Raw genomic sequence first — 15,516 nt, 5'->3', positions numbered from 1 at the left:
TAGACAGTGAGTTCACCCTCCAGGCCCCAGCTCCCCAGGGTTTCTTCCTAGGTCACCTGAGGTTGTCTCAAAAGCTCTCATTCTTGCTCCCAGCCAAGCCTGGACAATTCCCAGTGAAGCTCATGGTGGGAGACACATTGTAGCGGAGCAGCAGCTCTGGGGCCCTCAGGCTGCCTGGGCCAGCAGTGTCACACGGGAGTGGTGCTCCCTTCTGGCTGTGGTGATGGGTTAAGTGAGGTAGGCTGTGCAGCACCTGGCCAAAAAAAAAAAAAAAAAAAAAATCCAGTCAGCTGGGTGTGTCCCTCTCGGTATCTGAGGCCAAACACCTGGGTGTTTACGCCAGGATGATTGAGTGAAATTCCTGCCGGAGTGACGCCAGCAGGCAGCCTCGGGCATCCATTCTTGTCCCAGAACACCCCCGCCCCGCCCTGCCCCGCCTTCACGCACACCTAGGTTCCTTGCTAGGGACTGGAATCAGCAGAACCGGGCCCAGCTTGAGGCTCACATTCAGAGGCAGCGGTTGGCCCGCCTACTTAGTGTCCTCTCCCCCACTTCCATCAGGATTGTGTTGTGACATGTTTCCAGAGGTGTAGCTCGGGTTTCTTCTCCAGACTGGGTGGGCAGTCAGGGAGGGAGGGAAGATGGAGACTTCAAGCTTCAGGGTTGGCCTCATCCCGAGGCTGGCAGATTTCCTCTAGCGGCTTCCCCTCCTTCCACCCGCCTGTGGCCTAATTGAAGCTGTTGCCTCTTAAGTTACACAGCTTACTAAAATAGTGTTCTGATGCTGCCACGGGGGCTTTCTGCAGGAGCTCTCTGGCTGAAATCAGCAGGCAGGCGGGCGGGCGCTTCATTTGTAGGCCTGCCAGCAAAGTGAACTCCCTTCCCCCTCCCTCAGGCATTTCCACGGAGGGAGCTAAGGTTGGGGAATCACAAGGTAGGCTTCTAAGGCTCAAAGGCACCAAGACACACAGCAGGTAACTGCTTCCTCCGCAGGGGCCTGAGTGACAAAGGGGCTGGCCTGCTGGGCTTCGTACCTCAGGGCAGCAAAGCCAGAGGCTGAAGTAGAAGGGCCGCTGTGGGAAGAACAGCCTTGGGACTCCGTCCCTACCTTCAGCCTTCCCTTTTTCATCTAGTGCCCCCTGGTGGCAGATTCTAGCAGGATGGCGGATGACGAGTGGGGTTTAAAGGATTCCTGCTCCCCCCAGCGAAGGACAGTGATTTGAAGTCAGGCGATATTTTCTTGAAGCCTTCCTCCAGCCATCTCACTGTCCTCAGACCAGTGAGTTTTTTGCCTCTTGTCAGTCTCTGGGAAACGCTGCTTCCCTGATACTATCACACCCTCATCCAAACTCAGATGAAACCTTCCAGAAGTTGGGAAGGCCAGCCCAGCTTAAGCACAGAGTGTGTTCCGAGAACCGCTTTCAGCCAGCCCAGTTCCTAGTACACGGCAGGAACTAGGACTCTGAGCGAGTAAATCAGGTCAGACAGTCACTGTGCAGAGTTGAAAACATCTTGACCCTGCGGCTGGGAGTCTAAAGGATCCTTACCGCTTTAAGAGAAGGCGTGGCCGTCTCCCTCCCCCCCCCCTACCCTGCCCCTCCCCTAGGCCCCTGAAACCTGAGCTAATCCCTTTGCACGCGGGTAATTTATTGGTCTATTGGGCTTTTCTTGGTGGCAAATTGCATTGTCTTTATTCCTGGGCTCTGGCCCTGGAGCGCCTCGCACATTCCTAAGACTCCTTTCTCAGGGTTGATCCTTCACACCCCCTCTGGGCCCCGGCAAAATAAGTTTTATTGAGATGCTTTGTCATGCAAACAGGGTGGTAATAAGCAGGCTATTATTCTGAAAGATGGGGCTTGATTAGCAGTTCAAAGGAGGACTCGGTTACGGTTGGGGCTGTGGTTGTTCTGGTACGGAGATATTTTTCGTCCTGAGAGCATTGCCTTTCTGTTTCCCAGAGGTGACGGTTGCCATCCACAGAAAATCGTTTAAAGTCTCATGAACCTGAGCCATGGGGCTTCCCTCTCTACCGCGGCTCGGTGGTCTACAAGAAAGGCAGGCACTCGGAGCTCTGTCTCAAAAGTGTAATTGGCTAGCTATGGGCAAATAGGTACTTCCTGAACCCTGGCTACATGGAGGCCCCAGGTTTCACCAGAGACAAAATTAGAGACAGGTGTTAAAGGGTGGCTGGGGGTGGGCATGGCCTCAGGAATCTCAAACTATGCTTTAACTGTGGAGTATGAAAGTGGGAAGGTTGTCAGGATAAAGATGAGGAGGCCCTGTTCTTGGGAGGGTGCCGGGCAAATGTGTCCACCTTACTTGGGGGTTTCAGAGGAGCATCTGCAAAGTTGGGCCAGAGAAGGCAGCCCCGGGAAAGAAGCCGGGTACACCTCAGTGTATATCAAATGACAGACGTGGGTGGTTACATTTTAGCCTATGTCTGTGTGGCTCTAGGAAAGGGCAGAGAGGGAACTCCCTGAGAGGCAGCTGGAAGGTGTCCAGAACAGAGAGAGCTAGCTTGCCCTAGCAAAGCTGTGTGTCTTGGGGACAACTGAAAGTTTCAGACTCCCACATTCTGAGTCTCTGGGGTGCACCTTGCTAAGTGAGCCTTGCAAAACCGGGCGTGGTGCACGCCAATAATCACCGGCAGTTGGGAAATGCAAACAGTAGAATCCAGAGTTCAAGGCCAGCCTGGGTCTCCTGAGACGGCCGAAGTATTGGGGCACAAAGTAGCTCACACTGAAGCCTTAGCTCTGCTGACCCAGGCAGAAGTTGATGAATAGTTCATATAATTGCTGGGGACCCCAAACTGAGCCCCAAGGGTCCCCTCTACCCAGCCTAGTCTGGAAGCCCACCTTGTTCTGCGAACATTAACATTAGCCCCACCTATTAAACCAAGTCCTCTGCCTTGCATCCTGGGATTTTAGGACAGGTTCGGGGATTTCTTGTTCGCAAGTCCAGGTAGAGCCACTGTCCTTGCAAGCTTCTGGATCCTCCTGTTTGTCCAGGACGGTAGCTAATCCTAAATGTTGGTGGACTCAAGAAACCTGGGCTCAAACAAAATGTGCCAAGTACACAAGGTCTCACGAGCTTTGCAGAGTGTCAGGCTCTTGGTGAGATAGAGCTCCAGGCAGCTAGAATCAAAGAGACCCCGGAAGCATCCTCAGTCCCGGAATGCTTAGAAAGAGAAAAACCAGGTGAAATGGCTCAGAAGGTTGAAGAAGGTGCTTGCTGCCGAGACTAACCACCTGAGCTACATTCCCAGAACCCACAGGGTAGAAGGACTCCTTTAGGTTGTCTCTCAGACTCCTACATATGTGCTATAGCATGTGCGCGCACACACACACACACACACACACACACGTGCATGCATAATATATACACACATGTAAAATACCTTTCTTAGAAAGAAGAACTAGGAAAACGTTTACATCACCGGGTGAGGTGGGGCCACTTACATGCCATACCCAGAAAAGAACAGTGACCTGCCACTGGGACAGTGAGCCCCTTTCTGCCATGCAGAGAGCACTGAGGGACTGGCTCAGAAAGGCTGCCTTGTCTTCTGTTTGTACAAGCTGCTATAAGATGTGTTACATACTCCCAAGCTCTTCTACTTCCATGGATATTGTCCTCAGAAGTCCCAGATTACTGCCAGGAATCTTTTTATTTATTTATTAAGATTTCTGCCTCCTCCCCGCCACCGCCTCCCATTTCCCTCCCCATCCCCCAACCAAGTCCCCCTCCCTCATCAGCCCGAAGAGCAGTCAGGGTTCCCTGCCCTTTGGGAAGTCCGAGGACCTCCCACCTCCATCCAGGTCTAGTAAGGTGAACATCCAAACTGCCTAGGCTCCCACAAAGCCAGTAGGTGCAGTAGGATCAAAACCCAGTGCCATTGTTCTTGACTTCTCAGCAGTCCTCATTGTCCGCTATGTTCAGCGAGTCCGGTTTTATCCCATGCTTTTTTAGACTCAGTCCAGCTGGCCTTGGTGAGTTCCTAAAAGATCATCCCCATTGTCTCAGTATGTGGGTGCACCCCTCGCAGTCCTGAGTTCCTTGCTCGTGCTCTCTCTCCTTCTGCTCCTGATTTGGACCTTGGGATTTCAGTCCGGACTGCCAGGAATCTTTTGCTTAAATACATATTTGTGGAATATTTATCTGTCACATAAAAAAGCAGCCTTTCGGGGACTTCTGATAAGGGACCGCACAGCTTTTGCTTTTGATACCAGGCCAAGTTGGCTATAGGTCCCTTGACCCCTAAGAGGCCTGTAGTTGGTGGGGTGAAGGGTGATACCTCTGTAGATGTCAGGGCCTCTCAGCTTGCTGCCTAGGAAGACAGTCCAGTCGTGGTATCTTGGAGGTCCCTCCCCAAGGCCCTTAAGAAATGGCAGCTGTATTAACATCACTTCAGGCTGACAGACCCCAGAGAGTTTTGTTACCCTCTGAAGAGGTAGCAGAGGGCACTCACGGGGCACACCCACTTCTTGCCCCGACTTACCACTCTCCGGATCATCTTATAAGCAGTTGTCCTATTCTGAACTCTAATGTCTCCTTCCACCATCGGAGAGTTCAGCCTTTTTCTGAAGCTCCAGGGAGGCCCCTCAAGGCTGACTTATGGTCTCAAAGCTTCGGGGCAGCAGGGGAAACCTTATGAGTCAAAGATAGGTCATTTCTCAGCAGCCTCTGTGTCCAGCAGCCCTCCACAGGCCTTACTGCTGGGAGGGTGCAGAATCAATTTGTGCTGCCACAACAGAACCAGGCAAGGCAACAGATCACGGTGTTTGGGGCCTTGGGGAGCCGGTCATCTCAGACGGTGTCTTGAGGAAGGACTTGTAGTGAGTGCGTTTCTGAAAAGCATAGAATGGGGCTGAGGAGATGCACCGTTCACTAGTAGATCACGCTGTGTGAGCTTGAGGACCTGTGTTCGGATGCCAGGCATTCATTCAGGCAACAGCCAGGCACAGCAGAGCAGGTCTGTAACCGTGGCTCTTCAAGGATGTGAGCAGGTGGATCCTGAGGGCTGGCTGGCTGGCCGGTCCAGCTAAAACATCAAGTTCCAGGTTTAGGGAGAGCCATGTCCCCGCCCCATAAAAGATAGAGCACCTGACATCAACCTCTGCTACACACACACCACGCGTGGGCACATAAACACTGTGGGGGTGGGAGATACCTGCATACAAATACTGTACACATGCATGCCCCACACAGGGAAAGGAAGGGGGGGGGGGGAAGAGGCAGAAAGAGGCAGAGAAGCAGTCCTAAAACCAGAGCACATCTGAAGCACGCCCCGTGGCTTTGTGGCCCAAGGCGACTCCACCCCCTGAGGCCGCCCACTGGTAAAATGGAGATAAAAAAAAATTCCTGCCTCCAGGGTAATAGTGAAAGCCTAAGATGAAAGCAGCTTGGTTTTTCAGAGGGGAGATGACTGTGGTTTGGGGAACTGAGAGCTGTGGTTACTTCCTGCCTGTGTCAAGAAACCTAAGAGGAAAAGCTATCCAAGGCCGGGCACCTTTTTTACCTGTCTGTTGAGGGCCGTAGCTAGTCCTGGAGCCACTGAGCGTGTGCACATCCAGCCGTGGTAAATCTCCAAGTTACACCAGCAGTGCTAATGACAACTGAGCAAAGTTAGTGACACAAACCTCTTTCCCGGATCGTCTTTCCTGAGTTCTGCAGGCTTGGCGTAGTCAGCACCTCCGACCCCGCCCCACCCCACCCCATTGCGTGATGGCGGCTCAAGGAGGTCACACAACTGTGGATTTGATCCTGGATGCCTGCCCCAAATCCAAAAGGCCCCCTAAGTTGTGACCCCAATTCTGTGAGGCTGACTAGATGTCACCTGTGACACCAATGGGTCACTTGTTTGCTGACATGCAGACTCCCCTGAGTGTCTCTGGGTGGAGAAGTTACAAGTGTCCCCATTTTTCTTTCTGGCATAGAGCCCAAAGTTTCTTCCTTTGTTCACTAGCAAAGACAAAATAGACTTGGCAAGTTCAGGACCCAGCCCTTCCGATTGCTCCATCCTTCAAGTGGCGGTGGTATTTTTGGGTGCCATGAAAACTTCAGGGAAGATAGGGTTATGGAAGCGGGAAATGGATGTCCTGAATCAGGCTGGGGCTTAGGTCACTCAGGCTGAAGGGGGGTAAGAGCTTACTTGCCACATCTCCCTGCCCTGCCCCGAGACAGGTTTTGGAGCCTGTCCTGGAACTAGCTCGTGTAGACCAGGCTGGCCTCGAACTCACAGAGATCCGCCTGCCTCTGCCTCCCAAGTGCTGGGATTAAAGGCATGTGCCACCGTCACCCAGCTAGTTGCCACTTCTTGATTAATACCTTGTCTTTCTGCAGAGCCAGGGGATGATGCCAGGCCTGAGTCACCCTGGAAACAGATTTCTGAAGTGATGGAAGAACAGAGCATGTGAGCCTAGACCTTTGATACCTGGCTAGATGAGACCTCCATTGAGTGACTTCTTATAAGGAGGACCCAGGAAGGAAATGAGGGAGACGTGGGGTTTTTATCGCAGTACCAGTCGGTGCAGGCTGTGTAACAACGCCACAGGGCAGAAGTCATACACAATTCCCATTTACTTCTCATGGTTCTAGAAGTATGGTTAACGCAACCAGCTGGGGTTCCAGGGAGGGCCTCGTTCTGGCTTGCAGATTGCCGACTTCTTTAGCATCTTCTTGTAGCGGGGAGAGAGAGCGAGCTCTGGTGTTTCTTGTAAGGGCCCTAATGACCCATCATTATAACCTTGTCTAAGCCTAGGTGTGCCTCAAAAGCCACGATTCAAAATGCTATTATTTTGGGGACTGGGACTCATTTGAGGGGGTTAGAGGGCAATTCAATTTATAGCATGCACCCTGGTGAATGGGAGGTGGGAAATGAAGCGGCAGATTGGCGACATCAGTGCTTACAGGGAGTGTGGCCCTTGGGCAGTTGGGTCCTGGGGTGGACCAGGATGAATAAGCGGTCAGTGGGCTGGAGGAGCTACACAGTTGGGGTAATGAGTCAGCGTGGGGGCAGGAATGCATTGGGCTCTGAGTGATAGCTCAGGCCTCTGTAGGAGCAGGGAAGAGGAAGGAGAGCTGGAGGACAGAGGGAGGCTGACTGCCATTCAGACTCTTCTGTCTCCTATCATGTCTTTTGGCCTAGGAACATTGTGTCCCTCCCCTTGTTAGACTGGGGACCCTGTTTGTTGTATGCCCCCTGGGTCTCAGCCTTGCTCTTAGAATATCGTTCAATCTGAAGTTAGCCCTTAAGGCAAGTTCTTTGCAGGTAAAGAAGTTGAGACAGAATTAGGTCCTCACAGCTACTCTCAGAATTGAAATTGAGCCCAATGTCTTCCTTCCGCTGCCTGCCACGTCACCTTCAGACCTCTCTGTGTCCTTTGTCCTGGGCAATAGCATGGAGAACATTCGCCGCATGGCTGAGAAATAGAGTCCATGGGACAAAGAAGTCCACTTAGGGTCCTGTAGTATCCCCAGGAGTAGGGAGCCAATGGAGACCTAGGTTCCTGGGGGCAAGTGTTCCAGATGAGTGACCTCGGCTGCCATCTGCCAGCCCCAGCTGTGCAGCCAACCGGATTTGAAGCTGGCCAGCTCTGAAAGAGGGTGTGGGCATGAGCAGTCGAGGGCCTCCATCCTTCCTTCCCTCCATCCTGGTGAGGATGAGGTAAAATGGACCCCCGTGTAGTTTCCAGTCAGGGCGGGCTCCCTGTCTGTGGCGCTTTTCTCATGTACCCCGGCTCTGGGATTCTGAGGCAGCAGGATGGCCAACCAGCCTTCGGCCCCTAGCACTGGGCCAGTCAGAGGCCATGTACCAGTTACCTCGCCTCACCTCCGTCTAGAGGAGCAACACCCAGGGCATCCCTGTGTCCACACGGGCCTGGCCCTCGGGCACCATGGGTTGTGGATATCAGGAGCACACCTTACGGATTCCGGGAGGTCACATATGTGGAGTCTCACAGTGCCCCCTGGCTGCCATCCCCCTGCACAGCAGGCACCAGTGGATCATGGCCCAGGCTGATGCACTGGTCCTATTTTGTTCAGTTGTTTTCTGAGACAGTGTCTCACTGTGTCACCAAATGCTTCCAGAGCTTGCAACCCTCCTGCTTTTGCCTCTCAAGCGCTCAGATTCTGAATATGCACCCCCATACCTGGCTCTGCTCTGATGCAAGTCAGCCTTCAGTTTCCATAAAGCTGTAAAGGTGGGAAAACTGGACATCTGCTATTAAATGTTTTCCCATAAACACATGACCTCTCAAACTAAAAGAAAAGCATGTTCAACCGGTAACAACCCAAAAGAACTTGTTTACCAAAGATCTCAGAAACACAGGTAGCCTGATTCTGAGCCGAAAGCCTGAGTCTCACAGAGACTGACTTTTCTATGCTCATGCCTTAGTTACCGGTCTGTTGCTATGAAGAACCATGGCCAAGGCAATTCTTATAAGAGAAAACATTTAGAGCCAGGTGGCGGTGATGCACTCCTTTAATCCCAGCACTTGGGAGGCAGAGGCAGGTGGATCTCTAAGTTCAAGACCGACCTGGTCTACAAGAGCTAGTTCCAGGACAGGCTCCAAAGCTACAGAGAAACCCTGTCTCGAAAAAACAAAGAAAGAGTTCGAGACCAGCCTGGTCTACAAGAGCTAGTTCCAGGACAGGCTCCAAAACCACAGAGAAACCCTGTCTCGAAAAAAAAACAAAGAAAGAAAGAGAAAGCATTTAGCATTTAGTTGAGGGCTTGCTTACAGTTTCCGAGAGTTAGTTCATGATCACCATGGCAGGAAGCAGACAGGCATGGCACTGGAGCAGTAGCTGAGAGCTTTGCATCTTGGTCTGCAAGCAGCAGGCGAAGAGAGAGACTAAACTTACTGTGGGCTTGTGAAACCCCAAAGCCCACCCCAGTGACATGCCTCCAACAAGGCCACACCTCCTACTCCTTCCCAGTTTCCTACCCTGGTGACTACGCATTCAAATATATGAGCCCGTGTGACCTGGCCCAGACGCCTTCAGGAGCAAAGTGGAAGCACCCCATCCCCTAAGTAGCTCAGAGCTCCATAGGAGATGTGTTGCAGACAAGGGGATCCCTAGGGAACCCTGCTGAGAGGAGTATGTGTTCCCATCCGCCTACCCTCAAAGAGATCTTCTCCTTTTGATGTGAAGTTTGATTTTTAAGAGGAAGTCCAACAGGAATCAAACAACCTGAATGTTCCAAGGCTGCAAGACACCTTTCCCTTCTGATACTTCTCTTGCCAACATTGGACTGTGACCCTTGGCCTTCTGGCTGGGCTTCCAGCCTCTTTATCCTGGGACCTGCGTAGAAACGTTGATCCTGCTGCATGGATGCGTGCCTGACCACTCATAGCTACTGTAGGTCGTATGGAAGATGCTAGAAGGCCAGGAAAGGATAGGTTGCTCATGGCCAGATAGAAGATGTGGGTATTGAAGCCTCAGTTCTCAGGCGTGGCCCATCTCTAAGGTCTCATGGTTTTTTTTTTTTTTTTTTGGTTTTTTGAGACAGGTTTTCTCTTTGGTTTTGGAGCCTGTCCTGGAACTAGCTCTTGTAGACCAGGCTGGTCTCGAACTCACAGAGATCCGCCTGCCCCTGCCTCCCAAGTGCTGGGATTAAAGGCGTGCGCCACCACCGCCCGGCAGGTCTCATGGTTTGTGAATGACTTTTTATTGCCAGCCAGGTGGCTCGGTGGGTAAGTGCTTGACATACAAGCCTAACAACGTGAGTTCAATCCCCAGAACCCATACAAGAAGCTCCACAGTCACACACAGATCTGTAATGCCAGTGTACCACTATGGAGAGATGGAAAGTAAAGATGGGGGAGGCGGGGGGATCTGTCTCATGAGCCAGCCAGCCTGGAGTAGGAAGCGTAGCAAGAACAGCTGGAGACCCTGCTTCAAAAAGGTAGAATGCAAAAACCAACTCAGACCAACTCCCCAAGGATGTCCTCTGGCTTCCCCATATAAGCCATGGCAGGTACGCGCGCACACAAACACACCCTCATAAATAATAATAACTAGACAGATTCAAGATAATGCTTTCCGTCAGCTTCCCAGACCATAGGAAAGAGAAGCCAGCTCCTCTGTGACAGGATACAATCATAGCAGCCCCCACTGATTGAATTTAATGGGCGTGGATTACAGGTGGCACCATCTAGGTGAGGCCTCCCTGCATCCCTAACCCGCAGAGGTCTGTAGAAGAGGGTCCCAACATGATGGCGCGTCTGTTCTTCTCCGTAGCCATCACCCCCTGCAAGATCCTCAAGTGCAACTCTGAGTTCTGGAGTGCCACGTCGGGCAGCCACGTCCCTGCGTCTGACGACGTGCCGGAGTTCTGTGCGGCCCTGCGCACCTACGCCCTGTGCACGCGGCGGACAGCCCGCACCTGCCGGGGCGACCTGGCTTACCACTCAGCTGTCCATGGCATAGAGGACCTCATGAACCAGCACAACTGCTCCAAGGATGGCCCCACCTCGCAGCCGCGCCTGCGCACGCTCCCACCCGCCGGGGACAGCCAGGAGCGCTCCGATAGCCCCGAGATCTGCCACTACGAGAAGAGTTTTCACAAGCACTCAGCTGCCCCCAACTACACTCACTGCGGCCTCTTTGGGGACCCGCACCTCAGGACTTTCACAGACCACTTCCAGACGTGCAAGGTGCAAGGCGCCTGGCCGCTCATCGACAATAATTACCTGAACGTGCAAGTCACCAACACGCCTGTGCTGCCCGGCTCTGCCGCCACCGCCACCAGCAAGGTAAGGGGTGTATGGCAAGGGCCGGGCCTGCAGGGTCACAGTGTTCAGGCTGTGCTGGCACCAGATTCCTCCGGCACTGCTGGGGTCTTTGGTGGTGGTGGTGGTGGTGGTGGTGGTGGTGGTGGTGGTGGTGGTGGTGGTGGTGGTGGTGGTGGTGGTGGTGGTGGTGGTTTTTTGAGGCAGGGTTTCTCTGTAGCTTTGGAGCCTGTCCTGGAACTACCACTGGATTCTTACTGTCACTTAAGAGGCACATGGTTTAGAAAGGAATGTTCTGGACATCCCTTGTCGTGAGATTAACCAATTTACGACTGTCTGTATTCTGCCTCTTGTGTGGTATTTCTCAGACTTCTAGATATAGCTCATGAGGGAATCATGACACCCCCCACCACTCCAGTGTCAGAAATTAGCATATAAAATATATAGGTTTATTTGCTTATTTGTTTAACTTTTCTAAGTATTTCATGCATGGGTACTGAATTTAAATCATTTCTACCCCTTTCCCCACTCCCAAGTCATGTGTCCCTCCCACTACCTCTCAGGAGGCAGAGGAACGTCTCCACACAAACTGTAGTTGGTGGGAAACGTGAAGCTAGGATTTGACCTCAGCCAGGACAGCGCCTGAGCCCAGCATGTTCTCCGCTGCCACGGAGCCAGCTGAAGGCCACTCATTCTCCAAGCCAAGGAGGGCTCCATGTCGGGGTGTCAGATCTTAAGTCCTGCTCCCCAGCCAGTGCCAGAGACAGCTGAGATATGACCCCATTTCTCAGGCAAAGGGATACTCCTACCAACCCCAGATTACCTCAGACTTGCCAGGAGGTAAGATACCAAGGTGAGGGGGCAATGCTGCCAGGCACTGGGGACTTCTGCCCTCCTCCGTGCTGCCAGCCCTATCACCAGAGCCCCCTGGGGCTCCCAGGCTGACTAAGAGACAGTGGGTCTATTTCCCCAGGAGGAATGTGTTGGAAGACCACATGTTAGGCAGGGCCAGGCTGGCCCACAAGGCTGTTTCTGTTCCTTCTCTCCCTGCCACACCCTAGAGGTGACCTGGCAACCAGAAAAAAAATGCTCCATCGCTGCCACTTCCTTCTGCTCTGGTGGCCCTGACCTAGCAAAGAAGTTCTCTTTCTGGGCCCTCCCACTGGGTAGAAAACAAATAGGTCTTCACCACGGTTCTCCTACCGGGTTCATAGTTCCAGATCAGGATGTCTAGAGGGCAGCGGATCTGAGGCCAGAGCGGTCTTCTCCACCCCCACCCCCAGTACACACCCCTCCTGGCCCCCAGAAGACTTAAGGGTGCCTCAGGCAAGGATCCAAACACCTTCCTGCAGCTTTCAGCTGCTTACCATCCTCCTTCCCCAGAGCCAAGATAAATAATGAATGCTGGGAGCCTGAGGTGGGGTGGCTGCTAAAAGCTACAAGAAACACAGCTCTGGAATGGATCCAGTCTCCCTGCCCCATGCCGGGGGCTCCTGAGGGCTGGCATCTGGGTACCCAGGGAGACCTGAGGATACAAAGGGGATGGGGACCAGGTAGCTGCTGCTCCTCTTGACCTAGGAAGGTGCGATCACCCACTGTGACTACAGAGCCCAAACACAGACCTGTGTGTGATGAGGGAGGCTGGGCCTGGACCTCTGCCACCTTGGAACTTGGGCAGCGTGCCGTGAGGCAGTGTGTGTGGCCTTAACACACCTGGGTGAGGTACAGCTAGACCCCAGCCCTCGACACGATAGTGTTGTCTGCAAACCTAGGGAATTCGTTGTTCGCTTGTTTCTGTGCTGCGTTCGATTCCTTCGCCTGCCTTTCGGATGTCCGCTCTAGTTCAGGGTTGATGCAGGGCTCTCGGCACCAAAGAACTGGCTGAGCTAGAACTGGAGGTCTTCCCCACCCAGACTAACATGGAGGATTCCCAGAAGGGTATGGGGTGTGTGACAGAGCCTGACCAGACCAGTCCTTCTTCTGTGACCCAGACCTTTGATCTCAGCAGGCAGAAACCTCTCAGACCCCCCATCAGCTTGGCGCTGCTGAAGACCAGACAGTGACAGTGTTGGTATGTGTGGCCAAGCCAAACTCAAGACTCAGACCAGACTGGGAGCCTTGTGGGCCCCAAAGGAGCTACCTCAGTGGCCGATTTCCAGTGCCCTGGCTTCCTGCCTGTTCTTGCAGCCTCTTGCTCCCCAGGTGTACGGGTGCTCTCTCATCCAGCACCATGGACTCTCCCTTCATGCCCACCTTGTAGTGCTATGCTATGCCCTCCCCGCTGGCAGCTCCTCACTCAGACAGCCCAGCACGGGGTGTTAGGACAGAAAAATGCTTTGGCCCTGACTCTGCTCAGGGAACTGGGAAGGTCTGCCCCTGAGCTGGCTGGCCCCAGATCACAGCAGTGAAGGGATTTGGGGACATAGGAAGCAAGGGACATAGAGTCTTTCATCCCCAAAGCAGTATAGTCTCAGGGGACCTCCTCTCAACAGAACCTAGACTCTAGCTCCAGCAGTGTCCACCTTCTCCCTGTACCCTCCCCCCCCCCCCCAAAACTTCCTGGAAACAGCCTAACCCCAACTGGTCCTTACCCTGACCTCACTACCTGGTGGCCTTGCTCACCCTCTGTTCCGGAAGTCGCATGCAGGAAGTCTGGCCCCATAGACCTCACAACCTCACCCAGGGCCATTGTACATTCCCAGGGTGCTGCCGTTAGCCCTCCTGCCCCGCCCCCATCTTCAAGGGCAAACGAAGTAGGGTTTTCTACCGAAAAGCAGATTCGTTAGTCAACATCAACTGCCTCCTCTCAGTTTGGCTGGTTGTGCCCACTTTATAAGCAAAGAAACCGAGGCTCTGAGGCAGGAACTCAGCTCTACCTCCCCCCACATTCACCCTTTTTATTTAACCCTAGCACTCAGAAGCCTGTTATATTATGTACTCTCTCTCTCTCTCTCTCTCTCTCTCTCTCTCTCTCTCTCTCTTCTCTCTCTCTTCTCTCTCTCTGTCTGTCTCTGTCTCTGTCTCTCTGTGTGTGTGTGTGTGTCTCTCTCTCTCTCTCCCTCCCTCCCTCCCTCTCTCTCTTCTCTCTCTCTGTCTCTCTCTCTGTCTCTGTCTCTCTCTGTCTCTCTGTCTCTCTCTGTGTGTGTGTCTCTCTCTCCCTCCCTCTCTCTCTCTCTCTTCTCTCTCTCTCTCTCTCTGTCTCTGTCTCTCTCTGTCTCTCTGTCTCTCTCTGTGTGTCTCTCTGTCTCTCTCTCTCTCCCTCTCTCTCTCTCTTCTCTCTCTCTGTCTCTGTCTCTCTGTCTCTGTCTCTGTCTCTGTCTCTCTGTGTGTGTGTGTGTGTCTCTCTCTCTCTCTCCCTCCCTCCCTCCCTCTCTCTCTTCTCTCTCTCTGTCTCTCTCTCTGTCTCTGTCTCTCTCTGTCTCTCTGTCTCTCTCTGTGTGTGTGTCTCTCTCTCCCTCCCTCTCTCTCTCTCTCTTCTCTCTCTCTCTCTCTGTCTCTGTCTCTCTCTGTCTCTCTGTCTCTCTCTGTGTGTGTCTCTCTCTCTCTCTCCCTCTCTCTCTCTCTTCTCTCTCTCTGTCTCTGTCTCTCTGTCTCTGTCTCTGTCTCTCTGTCTCTCTCTGTGTGTGTCTCTCTCTGTCTCTGTCTCTCTCTCTCTCTCTCTCTCTCTCTGCGGGGATGGGCACTGAGAGGCCCGGAGGCCCCTTTGGGAAGGAGGATACCGTAGGCAGAGAGTCATCCATGCATGGTAGGCCGTGTTGTTACTTGTGGTTGCGTCCCTGGCACAAATACCAAGGAGTCAGGCAGCCTGTCAGCCTTCCAGGAGGCTGTCTCCAAGAGAGATGGCGGTTCGAGCCAAACCAGCCTTTCCTGTTCCGCGGAGACTGCCGACACTTGGAAGACAGGACCCCTTTCCCCGCGTCTGTGTGGCCTTGTACACCGAGTAAGACCACCGGCATCCCTCACCCTGCCGTCCGTCCGTCCTTCCAGAGGCAGGACCACCCACTTCCCAGACCACCCTGGCTGGGCCACCTTTATCCCTGCAGGTGCCTACACACCACAGTGGACAAGCTGTTGGCTAGGAAGAAAAGCGGAAGCTGAACTGTATGGAGTCGCCATTTTCTTAGGTCAGGGACAGAATAGCTTCATTTTCAGTGGCCCGAGGCACAACTCTGCAGCTGAAACAGGCTCCAGCCTCCTCTGACAACCTCAGTGCCTACTGGAAATGGGAGCCCTAGGGAGGAATCAGGAAATGGAGTTCCATGCTTAGGAAGCTGTGTGGCCAGTGCCTACTGGGGCTCACACTCTGGGAACTCAGGGCTCCCCAGTCTTCTCTCACAAAGCAATAGAATGGAGCAAGTCTGTCGTCATACTAGATGGACCCCACCCTGAACCCAGGCTACCATGGCTGTGGGAAGGTTCTTGTTTCTTTTAAAGTCGGAAGGAAAATATTAGTTTGATCTAGACCAGATTGTAATCTACAAATAGAATCTAAAAGATGTTGGAGCAGGATTCTTGGGGTTGGGTTGGGTTGCTTGGTTCACTGGGGGTGGGGGTTGTTGTTTAGTGTTTTGTTGTTATTATTTTGGGTTGATTTTTAGCATTTCTATGGAGTAAGGAACCCACTCACCCCCAAGAAAACCAGAGTACCCTAGCCCCAGATGTAGCCTGACTGATGACCCTCCTAATGTCCTGTGAGTCTGTGACACAAGAAAAAGACGGGGCCCCATGTCTTCTCGGGCCCAGGACCCCTGGCTGCTACCATGTACTACCTGGTTAGCATGAA

The 15,516-nt window shown here is 53.1% G+C and overlaps 1 protein-coding gene across 2 annotated transcripts in view; it reads left to right on the top strand.

Annotated features, from left to right (window-relative positions):
* The window catches only part of Rgma (repulsive guidance molecule BMP co-receptor a), a 43,310-nt gene that overhangs the window by 22,672 nt on the left and 5,122 nt on the right, over nucleotides 1–15,516 (top strand). For both annotated transcript variants that reach the window (XM_057756480.1, XM_057756481.1), the window contains exon 3: nucleotides 10,243–10,757. In XM_057756480.1, coding sequence (XP_057612463.1) covers nucleotides 10,243–10,757 — 515 coding nt within the window. The remainder of the gene's footprint in view (nucleotides 1–10,242; nucleotides 10,758–15,516) is intronic.

Source organism: Chionomys nivalis, chromosome 23 (genome assembly GCF_950005125.1).
Source record: "Chionomys nivalis chromosome 23, mChiNiv1.1, whole genome shotgun sequence".
NCBI classification, from domain to species: Eukaryota; Metazoa; Chordata; class Mammalia; order Rodentia; family Cricetidae; genus Chionomys; species Chionomys nivalis.
Note: the sequence above shows the minus strand (reverse complement) of the source record. Positions and strands in the feature narration are given on the sequence as shown.